Source organism: Podarcis vaucheri (genome assembly GCF_965113315.1).
Source record: "Podarcis vaucheri genome assembly, chromosome: 16".
NCBI lineage: Eukaryota > Metazoa > Chordata > Lepidosauria > Squamata > Lacertidae > Podarcis > Podarcis vaucheri.
The window spans coordinates 8,555,298-8,579,411 of NC_138754.1; the positions used below are offsets into that span (position 1 = coordinate 8,555,298).

Consider the following 24,114-nt stretch of genomic DNA (forward strand, 5'->3'; position numbering starts at 1 on the left):
CTGGTTCAACCATTTAGTCCCGAGGGTTGATTGTTCGTAGCCACATGGAACAGGGATCCTTTGGAGAAGGCGGGCAGGATCAATCCGGAGGCTACAACCTGTAGTTGGACTCCAAATCCCATCACCCCTGACCTGCTGCAAGACTGTCCCACATTTCTTTGGCAGTTTTCTTATTCCTTACTTGCTGGTCGCTGACAGCCAAATTAATTATCGCCCTGGCTTTCGCATCTCCTTTCAACCAAGCATTAGTCACAGGGTCATCAGTTACATAGGTCCAAACTTCCCGAGAGGTCAAAAGTGCCTCCACCCCAAACGACCATAAACTGTAGTTCTCATCTGTCAGCTGTGGGAACATCAGAGCGTTCTCAGCTTCTGGAACCCAGTCAACCATTCTAGAACTCTTCCAGACCCACAGAACCACACCAACAGGAGCTTTCAAACCTTTCTTAAAGTCCAAAAATGTGCAGTCATCCACTCAGCAACTGGGCCCATAACCAAAGATGTTGGTCATTTTGCAGACTAGTTGTGCTGCAGAAAGCGTGCCTGGGGAGACCACACATTCAAGAAACGCAAAATAAATTTTCCTAGGTTTTAATAACAAACAAAAAAACTCCTTTTACACTAAATTATCAAGAAGCATGACCCATCCACCAGGGTACTGAGAGAGCTACTTGCTGCTCTTTATATACCATACCCAACTGCTTAATTACCACAGCTTAACAGCACCTGCTATAGTGCTTCACAGCTGTAAAACTAGGTCACATTATTTGCTCTGGCCTTTAAAGAAACTACAACTCCCATCATCTTTGACCATTGGCCACGCTAGCAGGGGCTGGTGGGAGTTGGGATCCAGCAACAGCTGGAGGGCCGCAGATTCCCCACCCAAGTTTTAGATGCAGAAGGTTCCCCCAAGATCTCTAGGTAAGGAGAGACTCCTTTAAAGCCCCTGGAAGCCACTGCTGAGCTGTGTTGTCAATGGGCCAACACTCAGATTTGATATTAGTAAGCACGCCCACAAATTGCCAACTTTAAAATGAAAGAGTTGACAAGCGGCCCCACAAGATGCTTCAAAGTCTTTTCTAGATAAGGAGACATGTCTCTGTAGATTAGGCAGACAGGAAGTTCCGCGGAGGCAGACAGGAAGTGCAATGCTTCCTTCTGCCACTAGGTGGCAATGCCCAATAGAAACCCAGCTGAGAAACAATCTCAGTACCCTTTCCTTAGAGACAAAACTCAGATCTGCGTTTAAGACGGCGGTAAGTCCCAATGGGTTCCACAGGGCTTACTCCAAAGTAAGTGAACCTAGGGTTTTCTGAGAGGGGCTGAGCTACGAATAATAATGTGTATTTATTTATCCTGCAAAGTACAAAATCCAATTTATTTATTTTTACAGTTATATTCCACCTTACCTCCGAGATGATCAAGGTAGCATACACCCCCCATTTTAAGGCAAAACCACAAGCCGGTGTTGTTAAGTTGTGGGTGAACATATCAGACGACACAGCGATTCTTCAAACAGCTCTTGTTTATTCAGAGGCCAGAACAGAACTGAACTGAAGGGCTCAGTCAGCCTGCTTATATAGAGCTCTAGTACAACGTTACTGTAGCAACTTTCTAAAACTATCCAATCACTGAACGTCACTTTCGATCCTTCATTTGCATAACTATCTACAGTATCCCCCTGCTGGCCCAGGGTGAGAACTTCAGTACATAACAGGTGTGGTAATGTGGAGAACAGAAGATAACCCTGGGGAGTTGAGAAACTGAAATGGGCAACATTCGCCCATCCTTAGCTAGGACTGGAGCAGAGTCAGGTTCCCACAATACCTGTAGGGACTCAGGCTCTCTCCAGTCCTGGTTAGAGAACGCTTCCTTTTGTAAACAAAAGTTTCCTGTTGCACCTGGAGCGAACAGAGAACAGAGAAGCCCTCAGAGGCATGATCTCATTCATGCGTGCTCAGGTTTCCTATTCATTGCTAAAACAGGTTGATGTGGACTCAAGGCCGGTGTTTGTTTAGCCGAGGAGCTGGGCTTTGTTCCGGGTGAAAGGAAGGAGACCCAGCATCTGGGATGGGGTGAATTCACCGACAAATATGCAAATGGCTGGTTGATTTAAACTGTAATAAACAAAAGCCTGCCCTTATTCCCTTATGGGGGACACAAGAGCCCATATAGAGTCCTTACATAGGTTCCCTATTGGTAGGAGAGAATAACAGAGGCCAACCAGAGAATATTGAGAAGCAAAGCAGCTAGTAAGCCTGATCTTTATTGACCTGTTGCAACAGGGTGCTCCCCTCACCTGCAGGAAAGGAGGAGGACCCAAAACAAAGGTGTGCAAGCCGTTATATAGACTTTTGAAATTGCCACCTTGTAGATCAAGACCACCCCCACATACATCATATATACATCACAGAAGGGGTGTAGCTCAAGACCACCCCCTAGATACATCATCCCTACATCACAGAAAGGGTGGTCTACAACAGAAATCTGAGTGCTTTGTTTATCTCCTGTCGGGCAGACCTGTTACTGGTCACTTGGTTGGATACCCTGGGGAGCCTGGCCAGTCTTTTGCAATGACAAATAGTTAGTTCCTGAGCCAGGTCACAGGCTCACCCGATTCATACACAGACATACCCTTAAGACGGGATTTGTGAATGAAAAGACAATGGGGAGGCTTTTCCATTTTCCTTCGACCTTGCAGAGAAATGTTTGAGGTCAATTTGAGAGGGACAAAATTGTTTCAGGACTTTCTGTGGGGTTTCAGACATGTGGTTTATATATTGATGTACATGCTTGGTTGGTGCATTTATGAACTACAGTGGTACCTCGGGTTAAGTACTTAATTCATTCCAGAGGTCCGTTCTTAACCTGAAACTGTTCCTACCCTGAAGCACCACTTTAGCTAATGGGGCCTCCTGCTGCCGCCGCGCCGCCGGAGCACAATTTCTGTTCTTATCCTGAAGCAAAGTTCTTAACCTGAAGCACTATTTCTGGGTTAGTGGAGTCTGTAACCTGAAGCGTATATAACCTAAAGTACCACTCTATCTATCTATCTATCTATCTATCTATCTATCTATCTATCTTTCTATCTGACCTTAAATTTTTTATTTCAAAACATATATATAAAAAACAAACCAATGGGCTGCAGAAGGCAGCAACCAGCAGCTTTCAGCATGCAGAACTACCCACATCCAGCCTGAAGCAGACCCTTGCGCTACCTAATGTTAGGGCCGGCCATATCAAAGTTTGCAGAACTACCCAAAAGCACATATTTAGGCTGGGAAAAGAAAACCTTACGTGGAAGGGAACCCTGTCCAATGAGGACAGAACGTGCTCCGTGGCTGCAGGGTGTAATAGTAGTAGTAGTAGTAGTAGTTTATTTTTTGTACCCTGCCCATGTGGCTGGGTTTCCCCAGCTACTCTGGGCGGCTTCCAACAAGGATTAAAAATACATCAAAATGTTATGGGGAAGGGGCGTGGCCCAGTGCAAGAGCAGCTGTTTGGCATGCAGAAGGTCGCAGGATCGATCCCCAGTGCCATCTCCCGGAAGGGCTGGGAGAGACTCCCTGTCTGAATTCCTGGAGAAACCACTGTCTGTGTGCAGGTGTACCAATGATCTGACTCGGTGTCAGGGAAATTCCTACGTTGGCTCACCTGGAATGGAAGAGAACAGAAAAACCAGGGCAACAAGGAGGGAGAACGGAATGGAGTTTCCTGGAAGAGGGTGCGGCTTGTTAGCTGCAACCCTCAGCGGGAACACACTGCAACCTTTCCTTCTGGGTTGCATCCGTTTCGGATGCATTCAAATGTGCTCACAATCCTCTGGGCGGTTTTGGAAGGAAGCGAATTTCTTTCCAAACAGTACTGTGTCGTTCCAAGCCAATTTTGCAGGGCTGTTCTTGCCATGGTGTGTGGTCCTTTCCTGGGCTGCAATGCATGCATTTTACAGGAGGTAATTACGTTTGATCTAATGTGTTCTTCCCCAGAGAAAAAGGGGGGGGGGATACCATCCATTACTTTTTAATTGGCAGTGCAGGGTGAGGCAGGAGGCTGTTGCAGAGAAAATGAAAGCTGGAACACAGAGGGCCAAAATAGACAAAGCAGCAGCAATTTTGCAGGGCGGAATTTAGCCAGCGCCCCTTGATCTGATAATGAAGGCATTGCACAATATGCAGTGAGGGGGCTGGCCCATTAGGGGGAAAGGGGGTACTTGCCCCACCAGCCTCGACCCACCCCAAGTTTGCAGGTGCCTTCCTTCCTTCTTACAACTGCTTCCTCTTCCTCAGTCTCAGGGTTGCTCCTCAGCAGGGAGGAGGAGGATGGGGACAAAAGTAGGATTAGTGGGCTCTGCCTGCCATCGACTCTGGCGCCACCTACTGCCAGGCTCCCTGCCTTCTGCCCTACCAGTCAATCCCCACTACCACTGTGCACAAGAGCATCTCAATTTTGATTGGTGGATAGGCTGGTCACATGCCCTGTCCTGTATTGCAAAGAGGGGGGAACTTTATCAGATTGAGGGCCGCTTTCCCTTCTTGGTAATGATTTAGGGGCCACACAGCAGTGCGGAGCAACAAGTGTCAACTTTTTTTAAAAAAATAATCAAAAACCATTTTATTAAATTTTTACAAATTTCACATAAAATTCCAAAACATGCTATTTTTTTCTTTTGTTTTATCGACTTCCCATCCCATTTTCCACAGTGTTTTTTTAATTCTACCCCTTTGTGTCACCCTATCTTCACTTTTTTTAATATCATAACCATAATTCTTTCTGTTGCTCATAGTTCGAATCCTGATTGCAAATTCATCATATTATAAGATTTATTTAAATAGTCCGAAAATAGTCAACTTTATCTTTGTACAGTAAGCTCTCTCTCTCTCTCTCTCTCACACACACACACACACACAAATTTATCCCTCCAATCGGGGAAGTATTGAGACATTACCAGAGAGCAAAGACACGTTCCTGCCAGGCAAAAACACTCAAGGAGTGTGTCTAGCAAGGGCAGTGAGGGAGCGTGGCCTGGAGAAGGTGGGTGTGGCTGGAGAGAATTCCGAGGGCCAGGCAGAGAAGCTGGAGGGCCGCTTTGGTCCATTCCAGCTCCATTTGAACGGCCGTACCTGAACTAGCTTAAGGATAAGGAACTCCAAAAGGGAGAAGCAATGAAACAGCCCGTCTGCCGGTAACCGAACACCCGTGCGGCAGACTGAACAGGCACCCACATCACCCAGTCACCATCTTCTCCACAAGACTGACACATCCCGGATTCCTGTTTAAATTACAGTAATCATTTTAAAATTGGCACCAGTATGTACATGTTAGCAAGTCGATTCGCATGCAAACCGGTATCCTTTCATTCCACACACACCCTGTCCTATATGTGAAAGCCCAGAGAGAAAGTATGGTAGAATCTGAGGAACGTTGCTAGCTAGGGAGAGTGAGAGGTGTGTGTGTCAACAAGGGCAGGGAACAGGGACTAGGTAACAACAGGGTAGCACTGTAGTTTGTTCAGGGTGCTGAGAGCTGTTTGGAGACCCTTTGGCAAACTACAGTTCCCAACAATAGAAAAGTTGCGTGCATATATTCGTTATTTCTGCTTCCAGCCCCGCCAACCACTGGCCGGTCACTCAGAAGGGAAGATGGCCCCTTGTGTGAAAATGAGACGTCCAAGCAGATCTCCTTGGCAAGGCCAAACACTCATTTATCGCTCTTAAAGGAACTGGTACAACTGGTTTTGTAGGAAGCAGGCAGAGGGTATTCTGTAAATATGAGGATGGGGTTGACTGGGCAGTGAGTCTCGCTGTAAGTCTTTGCCTGTTGCCATGCTTTGAAAAGGTACAGTGATACCTCAGGTTAAGAACTTAATTCGTTCCAGAGGTCCGTTCTTAACCTGAAACTGTTCTTAACCTGAGGTACCACTTTAGCTAATGGGGCCTCCTGCTGCTGCCGCGCCGCCAGAGCATGATTTCTGTTCTCATCCTGAAGCAAAGTTCTTAACCTGAAGCACTATATCTGGGTTAGCGGTGTATGTAACCTGAAGCGTCTGTAACCTGAAGCGTATGTAACCCGAGGCGCCACTGTATATGTATGTATACACACACGTTCTTTGAAAATGATCGGGGGATCCGGCTGTGTGTTTAAGGGCCCGTCAAATCCCAGTTTGATTTGAAGGGCGGACAGACAGACACGGAGGGGAAACTGAGGCAGAAGAGCAAACAAGGGACCGAACGAACACCTGGAGGGGAAACTGAGGCACGGAGGAAAAAGAAGAGAGAAAGAGAGGTGGGTGGGTGGGTGGAAGGGAAAGAAGGAAGCTCACCTGGAAAGGGAAACCGAGGCACAGAGCAAAGAGAGAAAGTCTGTGAAAGGAAAGAAATGACAAGTTTCTAGCCCTCTGGGTGGAATTAGGGGAAAGGTCTCTCTTCCCTCCCCACTCTCTCTCTGCACCTGAGAAGTGTTGGAGAGTTCTGGAACCTGGGAAAGAGTTAATACAGCAAATAAAGGTGGAGTTTGTAATACACAGAAAGTTGGGGGGTAAGGGGGGGCGTTGTTCCTCTTTGGATCCAATCAGCTGCCTCCTGGGAAAGCCTGGGCTCCGCCTCTGGCTATTAAGTCCAGGCTGCGCCAGCTGTGGGCCACCACTTTCCCCATCGCTTCCTGCCACTCAGCACCGGACCATCTCGCTTCTGGTGAGTCTTGAATTCCGCTCCTCCCATCCACGGCTCCTCCATCTCGTTTCCATCATCTCCTGAGCTTTTGCAGAAGATTTCCCCTCTCCAGTGAGCCAGATGTGTAGCTTTTTCGCTCCAGATGTGTCCCTCCCTCCCTCATTCCTAGTTCCCCTGTTCTTTTTTCCTCCTTAGGGACAGTCGAGAGACCATTTCAGAGATGTGGTTTCCTCCCCACTAACCTAGGAATAGTTTGGGAAAAAGTCGAACCTTTTAATATCCTTTCTGCCCTATCAGAAAGATCCTTTTGCCTCGCCCTCCCCTCCCTCGTTCTTAACAGGGAGATCCGATAGGTCTACTCGGAAGTAAGCCCTCTTGAGTGCAACGAGGTTTGTACTGTATACTGCTAAGTAAGTGCAGGAGAGCAGCTTAGGAGCGCAAGCCTATACGGGTCTCCTCGGAAGTAAGACCGCATAGGATGGCAGCGTAATGCTTACCAGGGCCCACACAGAAGTTAAGTCCCATTGTATTCAGTAGGGCACCCTCCCAAGTTAAACGTGCAATTCATTATATGTTGATATTGTTATTTATTTAACGGTATTTCGTCCCTTTGAGCTCAGTGGGTCACCCTCCCAAGTTAAGGGTGGAATGGTTTATTTAATGATGCTCCTCCTCCATTCAAATATTGGATGCCCTTTCGTTTTAAACCACTTTCTTAAAAACCTTTCCATTACTTCTACTCTTCTCATTTAGGCGTCACTTTCTGCAAGAGAGAGAGAGAGAGAGAGGCGTTGAATTCCAGAGCTGTACTAACTCCGGATTTCCCGTTTGCATTTTGGCTTCTGGTTAAGTCGCCTTCAGACACTCTCTCTCTCTCGTGCAGAAAGTTTGAAAGCGACTTAACCAGAAGCCAAAATGCAAACGGAAAATCCGGAGTTAGTACAGCTCTGGAATTCAACGCCCCCTCCCTCTCTCTCTCCTCTGCCCCACTCGCCGGTTTGAGATTTAAGCTGCAATAAAGGCGGTGCCTCTGGGCATACGCAGAGCGCTTGTCCTCTGGCCGCCGAACTGCGGCAGCGAGCGCGTCGCTCTTTTGCGCTCAGGGAGCCGCTCCCTTGCAAATGGAAACTTACATTCCCTCGGCTTTACTCCCATTGGACAAGTTGTGCTTCCACACACCCCAAGCCTTTGCCATGTGGGGTTTTTCCACGGCTGCCGGGAGGGAGCGGGTGGGCGTTGCGCTCCCCACCCGAGGAATTTTGCAACCCTCTCGAAAACTAGGAGGCGCCCGGAGTCCAAACCGGGACAGTTTGGAGCCCGACGCATGAAGCTGTGCTGCAAGAGCGCAGGAAAAAGGAAGGATGTTTGGGGAGAGGGGGGTGTTGGGTGTTGGGTGATGGAAATAGGGAATTGCCCAAGGGTGGGGCATCACACGCACCCACGGCTCCCCCCCCCCATGCTTGCTTAGCTTGTGCCGCTTGCAAACTTTGCGCAGCAACCCTGCGCCACACGCCCTCCTGGCCTCTGGTGGGGAGGCGTGATAATGCGCACAGAGTCCCAGGAATTTCGTTGCTACTTTATTCGTACATAGAGCGTTTACATCCTACATTTAAAGCCCTCTCATGCCGCTTTTAACTGCCACGCCCTTTTAACTTCCCTCCAAGCATCCTGTAAACCAAGGGTCAGCAAACTTTTTCAGCAGGGGGCTGGTCCACCATCCCTCAGACCTTGTGGGGGGGCCAGACTATATTTTGGGGGAAAAATAATGAACGAATTCCTATGCCCCACAAATAACCCAGAGATGCATTTTAAATAAAAACACACATTCTACTCATGTAAAAAATGCCAGGCAGGTCCCACAAATAACCCAGAGATGCATTTTAAATAAAGGACATTTCCTACTCATGTAAAAACATGCTGATTCCCGGACTGTCCACGGGCCAGATTTAGAAGACGATTGGGCCGGATCCGGCCCCCGGGCTTTAGTTTGCCTACCCGTGCTGTAAACTGTAGTTCTTTCAGGGAGCTGAAAGTTCCATGAAAACAGCCCTGTTCAATCTTTTATTACAAAGGCAATCCTGTATTGGGAAGTGTCTTTTTAATGTTTAATATTTTATTACGTTTTTATATATGTTGGAAGCTGCCCAGAGTGGTTGGGGCAACCCAGTCAGATGGGCGGGGTACAAATTAATGACGATGATATTAACGATAATAATTTTCCCAGGGTGCCGGGGGGGGGGGAGCCACGGAATAAGTGGAATAAGAGTGTTTTCGATGGGTGTGATTATGTGCCATCCTTTAGAACAGGGACGGGAGCATCTGTGACTTATGGGACAACTACAGCTCCCATCAGCCAATGGCCAAAGGTGATGAGAGTTGTAGTCCAACAGCATTCTGAAGGGCCCAAAGGTTAGTGGTTGGACCACAACTCCCATCATCCTTGGCCACTTCTTGTGCCAGCCGAGGCTGATGGGAGCTGTAGTTCGTAGGGCGCCAGGTTGCTCCCCAATGCCCTCATTTCCCCAGGCAACTGGTCCCTATGCAATTTGCTCAAGGGTGAGGCAGCACACCTGTAGGGCGTGGCTGGGCCTTGCTCTCTCTCTCTCCACAAATCTGGCTGTTGAGCACATGTCATTGGCCTCGCGTGGCTTTCATTTGCTACTGCGTTGGGGGGGCGGGGGCCCTCCCAGGTGATGGTGCTGGGGATGCCCCAAACCGCAGACAAAGGGAGCAATAATAATAATATTTTTTATTTATACCCCGCCCACCCCAGCCAAGGGTGGCTAACGAGCAATAATAAAAACAAGTTGAATGAATACAACTTGAAAAACAAGATTAAAATACAACATTAAAACATTAAAATGCAGCCTCATCACAGGAGGAGAAAGGAAGAAAAGAGAGGGAGGGAATCAAATTGACTCCAAGCCAAAGGCCAGGTGGAACAACTCTGTCTTACAGGCCCTGTGGAAAGAAATCAGATCCTACAGGGCCCTGGTCTCATGAGGCAGAGCGTTCCACCAGGCTGGAGCCAGTGTTGAAAAGGCCCTGGCTCTGGTTGAAGCTAATCTGACTTCCTTAGGGCTCGGGACCACTAGGGTGTTGCTATTTATGGACCTTGAGGCTCTCCGTGGGGCATACCGGGAGAGGCGGTCCCGTAGGTACGAGGGTCCTAGGCTGTGAAGGGCTTTAAAGGTCAAAAGCAGCACCTTAAATCTGACCCTGTACTCCACCGGGAGCCAGTGCAGCTGGAAAAGCACTGGGTGAATATGCTTCCATGGCAGAGACCCCGTGAGGATTTGATGCGCTGCCTCCGTGCCCCTTCTGTTTGCTATCGCACCTGTAGATAAGGTGATCTTTTTCCGCACACCAAGAACACCCTGTATGCTTTCTCACTCTCTCCAAAGAGGCCAGATAAGATCACCACCACCTTAAAAACCCCATATAGAAACCACTGCTGTTCTCATAAACCATGACGGATTCAGGGTGGGTTGTTGATTCTTTCTTAAGATTGTGCAAAAATGAGAACTTGCGGAACTGGATCTTGAAACTGCTGCGGCTGCCGCTGCCTATCGTACTTTTTGCAGCACAGCGCCTTGTAGGTTCAATCCCTGACTTGGAGAGAACCCTGCCTGAAATTCTGACGAGCTGCTGCCGGTCAGTGTAGACAGTAGTGAGTTAGATGGACCACAGCTCTGACTCAATATACGCCAGCTTCCTCTGTTCCCAATTAAGTCAGACCTTAATCCGAGATATACTCGGCCCAGTATACCTGAAGGAGCGTCTCCACCCCCATCGTTCTACCCGGACACTGAGGTCCAGCACCGAGGGCTTTCTGGCGGTTCCCTCACTGCGAGAAGCCAAGTTACAGGGAACCAGGCAGAGGGCCTTCTCGGTAGTGGCACCTGCCCTGTGGAATGCCCTCCCACCAGATGTCAAAGAGAACAACAACTACCAGACTTTTAGAAGACATCTGAAGACGGCCCTGTTTAGGGAGGCTTTTAATGTTTGATGTAGTACAGTATTTTAATATTTTTTGGGAAGCCGCCCAGAGTGGCTGGGGAAGCCCAGCCAGACGGGCGGGGTATAAATAATAAATTATTATTATTATATATTATTATTATTATTATTATTATTATTAATCCGGAACCATGAGGACTGGAATCTTGCTTTATTTTTAGGGGAAGGCCCGCAGGCAGCTCAGCGAGAGAGTGGCTCCCTTGATGTGGGTTGGGACGAGAGAGTATTCTCTTCCTTTCATCACTCAGCTTGCAGCACATGAGAAGCATTAAGCCTAAAATAATACCTCTTGCTGTGACTGCTAAGACTTCTGGTCCTTAACCCTACGGGCATGTTCCTTCCCAGGATTAAGAGACCGCACCCTGTGATCAGCTGGGATGAGAGAGTGCCACAAGGCCACTCTGTCTCCTGGCACCAGGCCATGCCAAGAGAAGATATCACAATGGGCGCGTGGGCCTAGTTGCAAGACAAATCATAGCTCAGTCGTAAGTCTGCCTGACCTCTGCCCCCCGGAACATAGGAAGCTGTTTTGTTGAGTCAAACCATTGGCAGCGGCTCTCCAGAGATTCAGACAAAGGTCCCCCCCCAGTCTAGCTGGATATTGAACCCTGGATCTTGTGCATAAAAAGCAGACGATCTTATCACTGAGCTACAAGTCCTTCCTTCACCTCTTCTTTCAGATGGGCTAACGTTTTATTTTTTAAAAAAAGTATTATAAAGCGATGCATTATACTAATCCTTTTTTTTTAAGCATCCTAAAAGCCAGGGACGCGGACTTATAAAAAATATTGGGGGGGGGGGCGCCCGGGAAAGCTCATGAATAATAAATAAGCTCATGAATATGCAAATAAAGTGGCGGTGCCTCCTCGTGAGCGAATAGGGGAGAGCGTGCTGCGCCTATTAATCAGCTCCAAAGGAAATTGGGTGGAGCTTTTGCTCGGGAGGGAGGGCAGGAGGCATGCAGGCAGCCCGACCCTGTGCATTTTGGGCTGGGGGAGGGGCGGCGATGGCGCTCTGCTGGAGGGGTGCCGGTGATTATTGGGGGGGCGGAGCCCCCCAAACGAATTTTTGAGGGGGCTCGGGCCCCCTCAAGCCCCATGGAGTCGGCGCCTATGCTAAAAGCATTGGGAAACTCCCCCCCAGATTGTGAGGAGAGGCAACCAGGTGACATCACGGATGCTAGCCAATAGGCACCCTACATGCATACCCTTCCGGGTTTAAACCAAACCACATTGCAAGCTTGTAGAACAAGTCCCCCCCCCCCCAGCAATTGCCTTGGGGAAAGCAATTGCCTTATTTTTGCAGTGAATGTGGTGCTACCAGACTGACATCCCCACCCCCTTCATCTAAATATTTTCTTTCTTTGTTGCAGTCAAAACAAAAACTGGAACCAACTTTTAAAAAGAAAAGGAATATGGGTAGTGAACCTCAGGCCCAGGAACTAAATGTGGGCCTACAGCTTCTCTGTCTGGCCCTTGGGACCCTCTCTTTCTCCTGAGCCATACCCCTTGCCAGACCTTATTTCCACGTTCCTTGTTTCTGCCTGGCTTAGAAGTCCAACAGAGGCTTCTTCCTAGCCTGGATGGAGGGTAGTGTACAGAGAAAGTTGCCTAGTGTACAAGGGCAAAATCCACATTTGTCACGTCAGCCACTTTTGCCTGTGGCCCCCAGAAGGCTGTCTGGCCCTCAGGCTGAAGAAACGTTCCCCAGCCCTGTTTTACATTAACAAGTGCAACTCGAACCTGTGCCTGCAGCTCTTTAAACTTGTTCTCTGCCGCTCACGCAGATGCAGTGATGCTTATGGGATTTTTATTAAATAAAAATAAAGTAAATGCATTAGAGAGGTAAAGGTAAAGGGACCCCTGACCATTAGGTCCAGTCGTGGCCGACTCTGGGGTTGCGGCACTCCTCTCCCTTTACTGGACAAGGGAGCCAGCGCCCAGCTTCCGGGTCATGTGGCCAGCATGACTAAGCCGCTTCTGGCGCACCAGAGCAGCGCGCGGAAACGCCGTTTACCTTCCCGCCGGAGCGGTACCTATTTATCTACTTGCACTACGACGTGCTTTCAAACTGCTAGGTTGGCAGGAGCAGGGACCGAGCAACGGGAGCTCACCCTGTCGTGGGGATTCGAACCGCCAACCTTCTGATCGGCAAGCCCTAGGCTCTGTGGTTTAACCCACAGTGCCACCCGCGTCCCTTTGCGTTAAGAGAGGTAGGCAGCAGGAAAGCTTTGGAAGGCTGGCTTTCCCCTCCCAATCCGTACAGCCTCCTGAACTCTCCCCCGTTCTGTCTTGCCTCTTTTTCAGATCTCTTGCCATGGCAGCACCTCTTGACCAAGCTATCGGCCTGCTGGTTGTCACCTTCCACAAGTACGCCGGCAAGGATGGCGATAAGAACACCCTAAGCAAGAAGGAATTGAAGGAGCTGATCCAGAAGGAGCTCACCATTGGACCGGTGAGGATGGGGGAAAGGACCAAATATGCTCAGAGTTCCTATTGGAGGACAAAGGAAGCTGGGGCTACACAGGGACACATCCTGTCTCTCGCTCTCTCTTCCCCCCGCCAAATAAAAAGCTCTGCAATGTGACCATGCTGGGGTAGATTAAGCCGTATGACCTATATCCCCACTGACTCAAAACGGCTTGCCCCAGTTGCTTTTCTCCCAGAGGGGGAAATGGTAATAATAATAATTTATTATTTGTACCCCGCCCATCTGGCTGGGCCTCCCCAGCCACTCCACAAAGACCAAAAATACACTAAGATGTCACACATTAAAAACTTCCCTGAACAGGGCTGCCTTAAGATGTCTTCTGAATGTTCAGGTAGTTGTTGTTCTCTTTGAAATCTGGTGGGAGGGCGTTCCACAGGGTGGGTGCCACCACCGAGAAGGCCCTCTGCCTGGTTCCCTGTAGCTTCGCTTCTCGCAGTGAGGGAACCGCCTGAAGGCCCTCGGCTCTGGACCTCAGTGTCCGGGCAGAACGATGGAGGTGGAGACACTCCTTCAGGTCTACTGGGCCGAGGCCGTTTAGGGCTTGAAAGGTCAGCACCAACACTTTGAATTGTGCTCAGAAACGTACTGGGAGCCATTGTAGGTCTTTCAAGACTGGTGTTATGTGGTCTCGGATACAGAAGGACACCCACCCACCCTAGACCTTTCCCCACAAGTGGAGAAGCCTCTGGGTGGATGGAGAGAGAGCAGGGGGATATGAATGGGTGGGAAGCGGGTGAAGCAGTCCCTTCATGACCCGGGAGTCTTCCGCTTTGGGCTAAATCCTCAAGAAAGGAGCTTTTCAGTTACAATTCCATCAAATGATCAGGAAGCCACATAGACGAATTTGTCGCGCGATGGCCTCAGGAAATGAGAAAGTGTAGGAGACAGTCAGGTGCCAGGGCGTGGTCTTAATCCCAAAAGGAGGATATAAAGAACGCGTGTGCGTGTGCAGAGCGAGACTCAGACAGAATTAAACAGACAGCATCTCCCATCGCTTTCCCCCACCTGCGATAAAAATAATGCTATTATTCATACTAAACCTTGCCTCCCCCCACAACAGTTTCCCAGAAAATCGCCTCAAATGTTGAAACGGAAAGCAAAGGCCTTGTTCCACTGAGCATTCTAAATTCGTGATTTCGTTGTCTATTCCAGAAACTGCAAGACTCAGAGATACAGGCATTAATGAAAGACTTGGACCGCAATGGGGACCAAGTGGTCAACTTCCAGGAATACGTCACTTTCCTGGGTGCCCTGGCAATGATTTACAACGAAGCTTTGAGTTCGTAAATGTAACACCCTGGTGGGTTGAGGTTTTGTGGTTCGGGATTATACCTCTGTAGGCGGTTTCACGTCCAATAAAATTTAAGTTTTGTAAAGTTTGGCTCCGCATCCCGTGACTTTTACCAAAGAGACCCCATGGTGTGTGAACAGGTAACTCGCAAGTCCTACGCATTCAGCTTTACGTGCTTGGCAAAAAAGGAAAGGGGAAAAACTGAAATTAAAAGGGGGCCGTGTTTTTTTTTGGGGGGGGAGACGGGCATTCCCACCCATCATTGCACACAGTGTTTTGACTATATGCTTTGCCGTCACAGAGCTACGTTTCCCAGAATTTCATGAGAAAGAGGTATTGATTGCTAAACAACACACACTCTCTCTGTAAGGGGAATAACGGGTCTCGGCACCCCTGACTAACAACAGCTCCCAGAATCCTTTTGGGGGAAGCCATGACTGTTGGAAGTTGTGCTTTAAATGTATGGTGCGAATGTTTCCTAAAAGCAGCGTCACCGATATTTTTAGAACAGCGGGCATATCTGGATTTTTTGAGGGAAGTGCTGTGGGTGTCAGTCACAAAATGGCTGTTGGAGAGAGGAGTGGCATAAGTCAAAATGGCTGCCATTTTTACAAACAGCGGGTTCTGGGGGGGATCCTATATTCACAAGGTGGTCCAAGCTGGCAGAAGCTGTCCAGAGTTTCAGGCCAGCAACAATTCTCATACCTACCTGAAAATGCGGCTGAGACCTATTGCCAGGCCTCTTCTCACCTTCAGCATTGGCGCTCTAGTCACACACACACACCCCAACATTTTTCGGATGAAAATAAGCACCTTCTATTATCGTCATCATCATCATCATCATCATCAATTTATACCCTGCCCATCCATCTGGGTTGCCCCAGCCACTCTGGGCAGATTCCAACAGACTGGTACCTCGGGTTAAGTACTTAATTCGTTCCGGAGGTCCGTTCTTAACCTGAAACTGTTCTTAACCTGAAGCACCACTTTAGCTAATGGGGCCCCCTGCTGCCGCCGTGCCGCCGGAGCACGATTTCTGTTCTCATCCTGAAGCAAAGTTCTTAACCTGAAGCACTATTTCTGGGTTAGCAGAGTCTGTAACCTGAAGCGTATGTAACCCGAGGTACCACTGTACACAAAACATTAAAAGAAAACCTTCTCTATAGAGGGCTGCCTTTAGATGGCTATGGGGTTAGAGAACTCCATAGCCTCCAACATTTCTCCGATGGAAATAGAGATGTCCTAAGGGAAAATGGGACATTCCAGGATCAAATCAGAAACCGGAACGGCTTCTGTAAATCAGGGATGTCCCTGGAAAATGGGGAACCTTGGAAGGTCCATAGTCAACACCATTGCAGCAGCATGTTTTGCGATATAAAAGAAAAGATTTCACACAATAGCGCCGAACAGAAACCAAACCGTTGTTCCACAAAAGCAGTGTGCATGTTAAAAATATCAATAAATAGATGAAGGGGCTAAAGAAGCAAGCAAAAAGGATTTGGGAGTAGGAAGAGAGGGCGAGTTGTAAAGGGAGAAGGGTTTGGTCAGGGGTGGGGAATGGGCAAAGGGGTAAGTCGGATTGGGGAGCAGGGGTTCGTACCCCCTAGTCTCACACACACCCCAACCATTGACCAGAAGCCCCTTTAAAGGACACCATCAAGAATAAATTTGCTGGGTGGGATTCTGAAAGCCCTTTTGGGTGGGGGACGACACAGAACATGGAGCCAGCCCAGACTGCTGGGCCGATCTGGTTCAGTCTTGTCCACATTGTCCAGCAACAGCTCTACAGTGTTTTAGACAGGGGCATTCCCATTTCTACCCTGAGATGCCAGAGATTTAACCTGTGACCTTCGGTATGGACAGCAGGTGCTCTCTGCCACTGATTTGGTTCCCTTCCTGGGTATAGATCCTTTTCAGCAGCCGCTTGTGACACACCACCCTGCCTTCTGCAGCTAAGCAGAGCCCCCAGATTCAGTCTCTTATCTCTCAACGCAGTGGCAATTGCCGGAGGGCGACAGCAGGGAGCGCTGTTGCCTCCCTGCTCTGCTGCTGAGCCAGGAGCGGATCTACTACGAAACTAATTATGTTTAAGCTTCAGAGTGCCTCATCCCCCAAAGACCCCAGAAGCAAATTTAGTCCATGTTGCTTAGCGTTTTGCGGTCTAGTAGACACAATTTGAGTCACACGATTTATCTTTTGCTGTATATATTTCAACAATCCCCAAGTTTGAGAGTCAGTAGTGCAGATGTGGTAAAGAAGAAAGCAGTGGTTACCCAGACCCCATTGCTGGTTGCAAAGTGGCCCTCATAACAGTTTGACCTTCAGGGACCCAAAAATGTTGGTCCGCAACTGTTCTGAGCTTTCCAGGGGAATCTGGTTGGGCTTTGGCTGCAGGATCTGATTTCTTTCCGCAGGGCCTGTAAGACAGAGTTGTTCTGCCTGGCCTTTGGCTTGGAATCAACTTGATCCCCCTCCCCCTCTTTCCTTTCTCCTTCTGTGATGGAACTCCTATTTGGGGACTTCCCTGGCTTTTTTCTGGCCCACGTAGGACCAGTCTGGATAGTTGGCCTTCGTGAAGATTTGACATTTTCATCCCCAAAAAGTTTTTGATTTGAGTTTCTGCTGAAATGAGGCTGCATTTTAATGTTGTATTTTAATCTGGTTTTTAAGTTGTATTTTAATCAATTGTTTTTATACCAGGTGTTAGCTGCCCTGAGCCCGGTCTTGGCTGGGGTGGGCAGGGTATAAATAAAAATTATTATTATTTATTATTATTATTATTATTATTATTATTATTATTATTATTATTATTATTATGGGGGGAAATGGAGCAAGTGGACCATCTATGTCAGAGCCCTTCTCCTCAAGGAGTACCACTCATGGGACTGACCCCTTACTCACCTAGTTAAAAGTGCACTCAGACTCTCACCTGCCAGGTAAGGTCAACACAATGGGGTGGAGGGAGATTTTTCAGGTGTACTTAATTTTCTGGCTGCATAATTCTCCCGGCAGGTGTCACTCTCAAATTTTGTAGTCTTACCAAAAAAATCGATCTCAGATGAAGAGCTTTCTGCTATTTATCTATTGAATGGGAAGCTAGACCTTGAGTGCAAAGGCATGAGGGAGCAAGTTAACGTGGTTACAATGCAGGCCACGGCCTGATCAGCTCAGGATTCCTGAGTGCTGGTGCAATTAAGCAGCTCCTCTGACAGTCCTCACGTGATCATAGGGACATTTTCATCCGAGGAATGTTGGAGGGCATGCAAATCTTTTACAGGCCTTTCAGGGAAGACTCCGTATCAAAATTTAAGCCAAGCAATGCTCAGAAACTGGAAGAGGCCGAAAGGGAACAGGGTAGCAAGGAGCCCAACCAGCCAGACCTTAGCGTAGTCCAAAGCTTGTTACTACCTAGTCTTGCTTCTGTAAAGTTATGGGCATTTTGTTTCCAGGTAAACGATCTTGCTTCGTGTAGCTAAACCATGGACGAATAAGGCTCTTGGCCAATGCAAAATTCGGGGAGGAATAAGGCAATCGGTGACCACTAGCCAGGATGTTCTGCCTCCATAATCGGCGCCAGAGTTGCAGAGTTGCCATTGTGTTTGGGTTCGCATTGGGGTATCTAGTTGGCCAACTGAACAACTGCACGCTAAAATCAAGGGCAGAGGAGTCGCTGAAAGCTCTGTGCTGCTGTTTTAACTATGGAATTCACTCTGTAAATGCCAGTAACAGGCGTGAACTTAGATGTTTTTAAAAGACTGGGCAAATTCTTGGAGGATATGGCTAGGAATGGCTACTAGCTACCTCCACGGTCAGAGCAGAGCCAGCGCACCCGTGAGGCAAGGTGCGGCAGTCGCCCCAGGCAGTAGATCCGGCCTCTGAGGAGCCCACTGCTGCCCCCTGGTTAAGAGCGGTAGTCTCGTAATCTGGGGAACCGGGTTCGCTTCCCCGCTCCTCCACCTGCAGCTGCTGGGTGACCTTGGGCCAGTCACACTTCTCTGAAGTCTCTCAGCCCCACTCACCTCACAGAGTGTTTGTTGTGGGGGAGGAAGGGAAAGGAGATTGTTAGCCGCTTTGAGACTCCTTCAGGTAGTGATAAAGCGGGATATCAAATCCAAACTCTTCTTCTTCTTCTCTGGCTGCGGAAGATGAGGCGGCCAAGAGCTGCCATATTCTGTTTTGCTTCAAGCTGCCTCGGCTGCCTCTGGGTCAGAGACGGTATCCTTCTGAATACCGATAGCTGGAAATGGCAGGAGGGGAGGCTGCTTTCGCGCTCGGGTTCGGCTTGTGGGTGCCCCATTGGGGCCCCTGCGAGAACAGGGATGCAGGACTAGATGGGATATGGGTCTGATAGGCAGCACTTCCCTTAGTAAATTCGTGTGCCCAGGTATCCCGCCCAAGATCACATGAAACCGGTCCAGAGAATTTTGCATCGGTTTTTCCTCTTTCGCTGAGACCACGTGGCGAGCGGCTTCTGAAAACCAGGGGCGGATGGGCTATTAAAGTTTTGCGTCAGAAGCAGACCAGACGCCGGGGGCGAAATGTGGCTCAGGCGTCGCCCTGAGCCCCTTCCTTGCAGAATTTGGGCAGCTGCTCTGGGAAAAAAGAGGACTCGAGGCTGGGACAGTCCCCACCCTGATCTGGAGGGATGAACCGCCGCCCGGAAAACCACACAAAAACCAGTGACGGAATGTTGTTATAATTAACATATATTTTAAAAAATAATAATAAAATCACTCTGGTTTATCTCTTCCACAGTGGGGGCGGAGGGGAAGGAAAGGTGAGGTATGGGCTGAACCCCAACCACAGCCCCCCCTACTTTGAGCTCCCCCCCTCCGCCCCAAACTCAAGCACAGAAGCCAGACCTCACGACAGATAAGGATGCAAAGTTACAAGTGCTTTACAAGAGAAACGCCCCCCCTTTTTCCTCTCCCCCACATGTACACGGCAGCTCAGGAGGAGAGGGTGGGGGGCAGGAGAGAAGGGCAGTTATGTACATAATTGCTTTTCTTGAAAATAAAATTAAAAAAAACATGATTAGGCCAAAAAAGAGAGAGAAAAAACGAGAACGTAACCCCCCCCAAAAAATGCTCTGCACGCTACGAAAGTCTCTATAGCTATCGGGTGCGGGTACGAAATATACACAGGAATAAACTTGGGGAAACGAAATGGCTGGAATTGATTTTGAGGGAGGGGGCAGACACTTGGATTCACATGAATGTGAGCGCCCCCCCAACACCCCGATTCAAGGGAACTGGAACACTAACACCTAGACTGCGTACGTTCTCTCCCGCTTTGGGGAGGATGCTGAAAACTCTCATGGCCTGCGCCCCGGCTCTAAAGAGTGCAGAGGCTTCTTCCCTGCCCCTGGGGGGGTCAACCCGTGCCCCGGTCCCCTATAACCTGGGATTGCAAGTGCTCGTTGCAAAGTCCGGTCCCAGAGCACCCTAGGAGGCGTTTAAGCTTGGAGGGGGATGGCGACACTTGGGGTGGAAAGGCAGGGCGGGCAAACACAATCTCTTCTGTCCCCGGCGCCTCTGGTTTAGGAAAGCAAAAAAAAGTCGTCCTTTTGTTTTTTCGTGGCTCAAGAGGGTCCACCTCGCAGGGGTGGCGTTTCTCGGCGCTGCGGCCCTCTCCCTTCCTTCACTGGAGTCGGTCGGTGCGGAAAGAATCCTCGACGGCCGGGTCGGTCAGCAGGGCGTAGGGGTCGCTCAGCATGTTGAGTCCGTCCAAAGTGAGCGGCTCGATCCTCAGGTCCTCATCCAGACCCAGGGAGGAGGAGTCCATCTCAAAGCCCGGCATGCCCGCCAGGACGGTGGCAATCTCCCTGGAGATCCCAGGCGGGGAGTCCCCTAGAGGAGGGAAGGATTGGAGAGCAAAAAGAGATGTACAGACACGGAGAAGTTTCTTCCTCACACGGTGCGTACTGTAGATTTTGGCGTATTAGGCAGCTGCCAATTTGGGGGCTTGACTTATATGCCCAGTCTTATACGTGGCAGCTTCACTGGTCAGCGGCAGTGGGCGGTGGGCTCCGCGCCGGGAGGAAGCCGCCTGGCGAAGCTGCCCAGCAAACCCATACCTGGCATATAAGAGAACCCCAACTTTTAGAGGATTTTCCGGGGTTAAAAAGTCGTCTTATACGCCGGAATCTACGGTAGTTAAACTGCAGAATTCTACGTGGGGCCGCCTTTGAAGGCGACTCAGGAACTACAACTAATCCAGAATGCGGCAGCTGAACTCGGAGCAGCCACCGGGACAGTATAATAGCAGTCCTAAAGGATCTACACATACTCCAAGTATGTTTCTGAGCACAATTCAAAGTGTTGGTGCTGACCTTTAAAGCCCTAAACGGCCTCGGTCCAGTATACCTGAAGGAGCGTCTCCACCCCCATCGTTCAGCCCGGACACTGAGGTCCAGCGCCGAGGGCCTTCTGGCGGTTCCCTCCCTGCGAGAAGTGAAGTTACAGGGAACCAGGCGGAGGGCCTTCTCGGTGGTGGCACCCGCCCTGCGGAACGCCCTCCCTTCAGATGTCAAGGAGGTAAAGAACTAAACAACTTTTAGAAGACATCTGAAGGCAGCCCTGTTCAGGGAAGTTTTTTAATGTTCGATGTTCTACTGTAGTTTTATATGTGTTGGAAGCCGCCCAGAGGGGCTGGGGCAACTAAGATGGGGAGGGTACAAATAATAAAATCATTAGACAAATTCGTCTATCGAATGCTACTATAATTGGTGTTACACTTTCCCGAGGGAGGTTTGTCTGGCACCTTCATGCTATTTCGCCAAGCAAAAACGTTCCCTCTTCCACCGGGCCTTGGGCTGATCAATATTCAACAGTCTTTTAAATTTGTCTGGGGTGTGTGTGTGCGTGCTGCTATCCTATTTTGCTTTAGTTCTATTTATTTGTGATTTTATCCTTCATTTTTATCTTGCAAACCACCACGAGATCTTTGGATGAAGGGTGGTGCAGAAATTTAATAAATAAATTAAAATAACCACGATGGCTATGCTCTGCCTCTGCAGTTCCCAGAGCTGGCCTTGCCCAAGAAACACAATTGTTTCAGACAGCAGATCTGGGCAATTGCCTCTTCGCTCTTACTTTTCCTGCCCGAAAATATTAGGCTACCTGTCAAGATATTTCCCCACCCCCACCCCGAGGTGGGTTTTGCTCCCTCCTCCTGTAAGGAGAACCTGAGCTTACAAGGTTAAACAGCTCAGAGTGTACATCCTGCCTACTGTGGGGTGGGGAGAGACTGCGTCACTTCCGAGAGTCTCAGTCCTTTGTTCTATTCTGCTAATGAATGATTTTAGAGTGTTGTGTTGTGTTGTACTGTTGTACTGTTTTATTGTTGTTAGCTGCCCTGAGCCCGGCTTTGGCTGGGGAGGGCGGGATATAAATAAAATTTATTATTATTATTATTATTTCGCTTTTACGTGAAGCAGACGTGTCTCACGATGCTGCATGCTGTGTTAGACAATGGATAGCTTTGCTGTAAATAAAGCTGCTTTTAGTTATTAGTACCTCTGTGTGAGATTTTGTTTTATGCACACTGAAGCACAGAAGCTTTCTCTGAACGCTGCTAAAACTCTGCTGTCTGCTCAGAGCATCGGAATGCGGACTATGAAGCAGAGACCTGGCGCAGCTTTGGATGCGGTCTGGACGCCAGGCTTATCTGGGCAATAAATCAAGGCTACACCTTCCCATTCTCTCCCCTTACCTGTGAGGATGATGTTGGGGATGGGGCCGTGGCGGTTCGAGTTGCTCAGGTTCTGGCGGTTGAGCAGGTGGGGGTCGTGCGTGCTGCTGCTGCTACTGCTGGTGGTGGTGTTCGTGGTCCCACTGCCCGACAAGCCCATGTTGTCGCCTTGCGGGTAATTTAAGGCACCCAGGTCGTCCGAGAAGGCGTTGCTGTTGAACGCGAAGCCTCCGCTCATGTTGTCCACGTAGCCGTATTGATCAAACTGCGGAAAGGAAGGGTGGAGTGGGCCTGGGCCGGTTTCGGTGCTACGTTGCAGGATGTGGGGCAGGTGGGGAGGAGGGGCTGTGACACACACACACACACACACACACACACACACCCCTGCGGCAGGCAGGCCCAGAAAACCACCCCTCGCTTCACCCGCTTGGTATGGGAAGATAGGAAGAAGCTGCCTGATGAATTGGCTGCAATCAAGGAGTTGCCAGTGCAGTTTTAGGAGCCGCCTTATTTCTCTGTTTACAAGTTGTTTTGAGCTGCTTTTAATATTGCTTTTAATATTTTAATATAATGAGGCTGCATTTTAAATTGCATTTTAACTTGTATTTTAAATTGGTCCCCCCCCCCAATTATGCTTTTATTGTAATTTTACTCGTGTTAGCCGCCCTAAGTCTGGCTCTGGCCAGGGAGGGCGGGATAATAATAATAATAATAATAATAATAATAATAATAATAATAATAATAATTTATTTATATCCCACCCTCCCCAGTCGAAGCTGGGCTCAGAGTGGCTAACAACAGTAAAATAACACAACATTCTAAAATCATTTCATTATAAAATCAGTTCAAATCAAATTAATAGCAACCATTGGGCTAGAGTTCTGTGAGGATTGCCAAAGGAGGGAGTCAGGCTGTGCCCTGGCCAAAGGCCTGGTGGAACAACTCTGTCTTGCAGGCCCTGCGGAAAGATGTCAAGTCCCGCAGGGCCCTAGTCTCTTGTGACAGAGCGTTCCACCAGATCGGGGCCACGGCCAAAAAAGCCCTGGCTCTGGTTGAGGCCAGCCAGGAGGGTATAAATAAAAATGATGATGATGATGCAACTCCCAGACCCAAAAGGGGGTGGGGCAAGAGACGAGGAGACACCAAGTATACTCACGTTGCCCAGGCCGAAGTCACCCAGCTGCTGGCCGAACTGGTTCTGCAGCATAGAATTGGACTGGTAATGCATCGGGTAGGGGCACTGGGACTGCAAGTGGTGCTGCTGCTGCTGTTGCTGCTGCTGTTGTTGCTGCTGGTGCTGGTGCTGGTGTTGGTGCTGGTGTTGGTGCTGGTGCTGGGCAGGCTGGCGCCCCTGTTGAGAGGCCGGCCCTTGCGCCTGGTGGATGGACTTCTGATTCTGTGGCAGGAGCATCCCCGGCTGGCTGTAGGGGTACGGGGGCAGCCTCTGGTCGGCCGGCAGCTTGCTGGTGTCCAGCGGAACCCCCTGGAGAGGGAAGAGAGGCGTTTCCAGTCCAGTTAAAAGGGAGTCTGCAGCCGCAGGGGGGAGGAGGGAAGGGGCTTCCCTACGTCGCTGCACCCCGCCAAGTATTGAGGCAGCGGGGTGCAGAGGGTTCAGTGGTGGGAGAGTTCAGAGGTGAACTCCACCCTCCCTAAAAAAAGCAGATTGTACCAATTCAGACTGCAGGTTGGGAACGGAACCTTTTGATGCTCCCGCAAAAAGAGAGTCACTCCCTGCAATTCTAAAGACGAGCTGTCCTGGGTTGGGCCAAAGGGGGTCCATTTAGTCCAGCTTCCTGTTTACACGGCGGCCCAATGGGAAGGGGAAGTCCGCAAACAGGAGCTGCGTGCAACAGTAGTTCTCCCCTGGCTGCCAATTCCTGCACAGCCATCAGGGCCAGCAGCCATGCAGACAACAAACCTCCTCCATGAATCTGCCTCAAAAATGACCACACAGCT

At 49.4% G+C, this 24,114-nt stretch overlaps 2 protein-coding genes and 1 long non-coding RNA gene across 3 annotated transcripts in view; 1 reads left to right on the forward strand and 2 right to left on the reverse strand.

Moving 5' to 3' along the window:
• Nucleotides 1-6,546: 6,546 nt before the first annotated feature.
• LOC309520671 (protein S100-A6-like) lies at nt 6,547-14,551 on the forward strand. Its single transcript, XM_082202677.1, has 3 exons — nt 6,547-6,689; nt 12,992-13,139; nt 14,328-14,551. The coding sequence occupies exons 2-3, from the start codon at nt 13,002-13,004 to the stop codon at nt 14,460-14,462; spliced, it is 273 nt and encodes a 90-aa protein (XP_082058803.1). The 5' UTR covers nt 6,547-6,689; nt 12,992-13,001; the 3' UTR covers nt 14,463-14,551.
• On the reverse strand, nt 7,547-11,442 carry LOC309520797. The gene is made up of 2 exons (XR_014214431.1): nt 8,276-11,442; nt 7,547-8,243 (listed from the first exon to the last, which is right to left on the reverse strand). It is a non-coding gene; the product is annotated as an uncharacterized lncRNA (long non-coding RNA).
• Nucleotides 14,552-19,154: 4,603 nt separating the features above from the next.
• The window catches only part of CRTC2 (CREB regulated transcription coactivator 2), a 40,296-nt gene continuing 35,336 nt past the window's right edge, over nt 19,155-24,114 (reverse strand). Inside the window, exons 12-14 of the mRNA XM_082202147.1 lie at nt 23,315-23,641; nt 22,180-22,423; nt 19,155-20,315 (exon numbers count right to left, since the gene is read on the reverse strand). Of these exons, the coding sequence (XP_082058273.1) occupies nt 20,107-20,315; nt 22,180-22,423; nt 23,315-23,641 (780 nt within the window). The 3' untranslated portion in view covers nt 19,155-20,106. The remainder of the gene's footprint in view (nt 20,316-22,179; nt 22,424-23,314; nt 23,642-24,114) is intronic.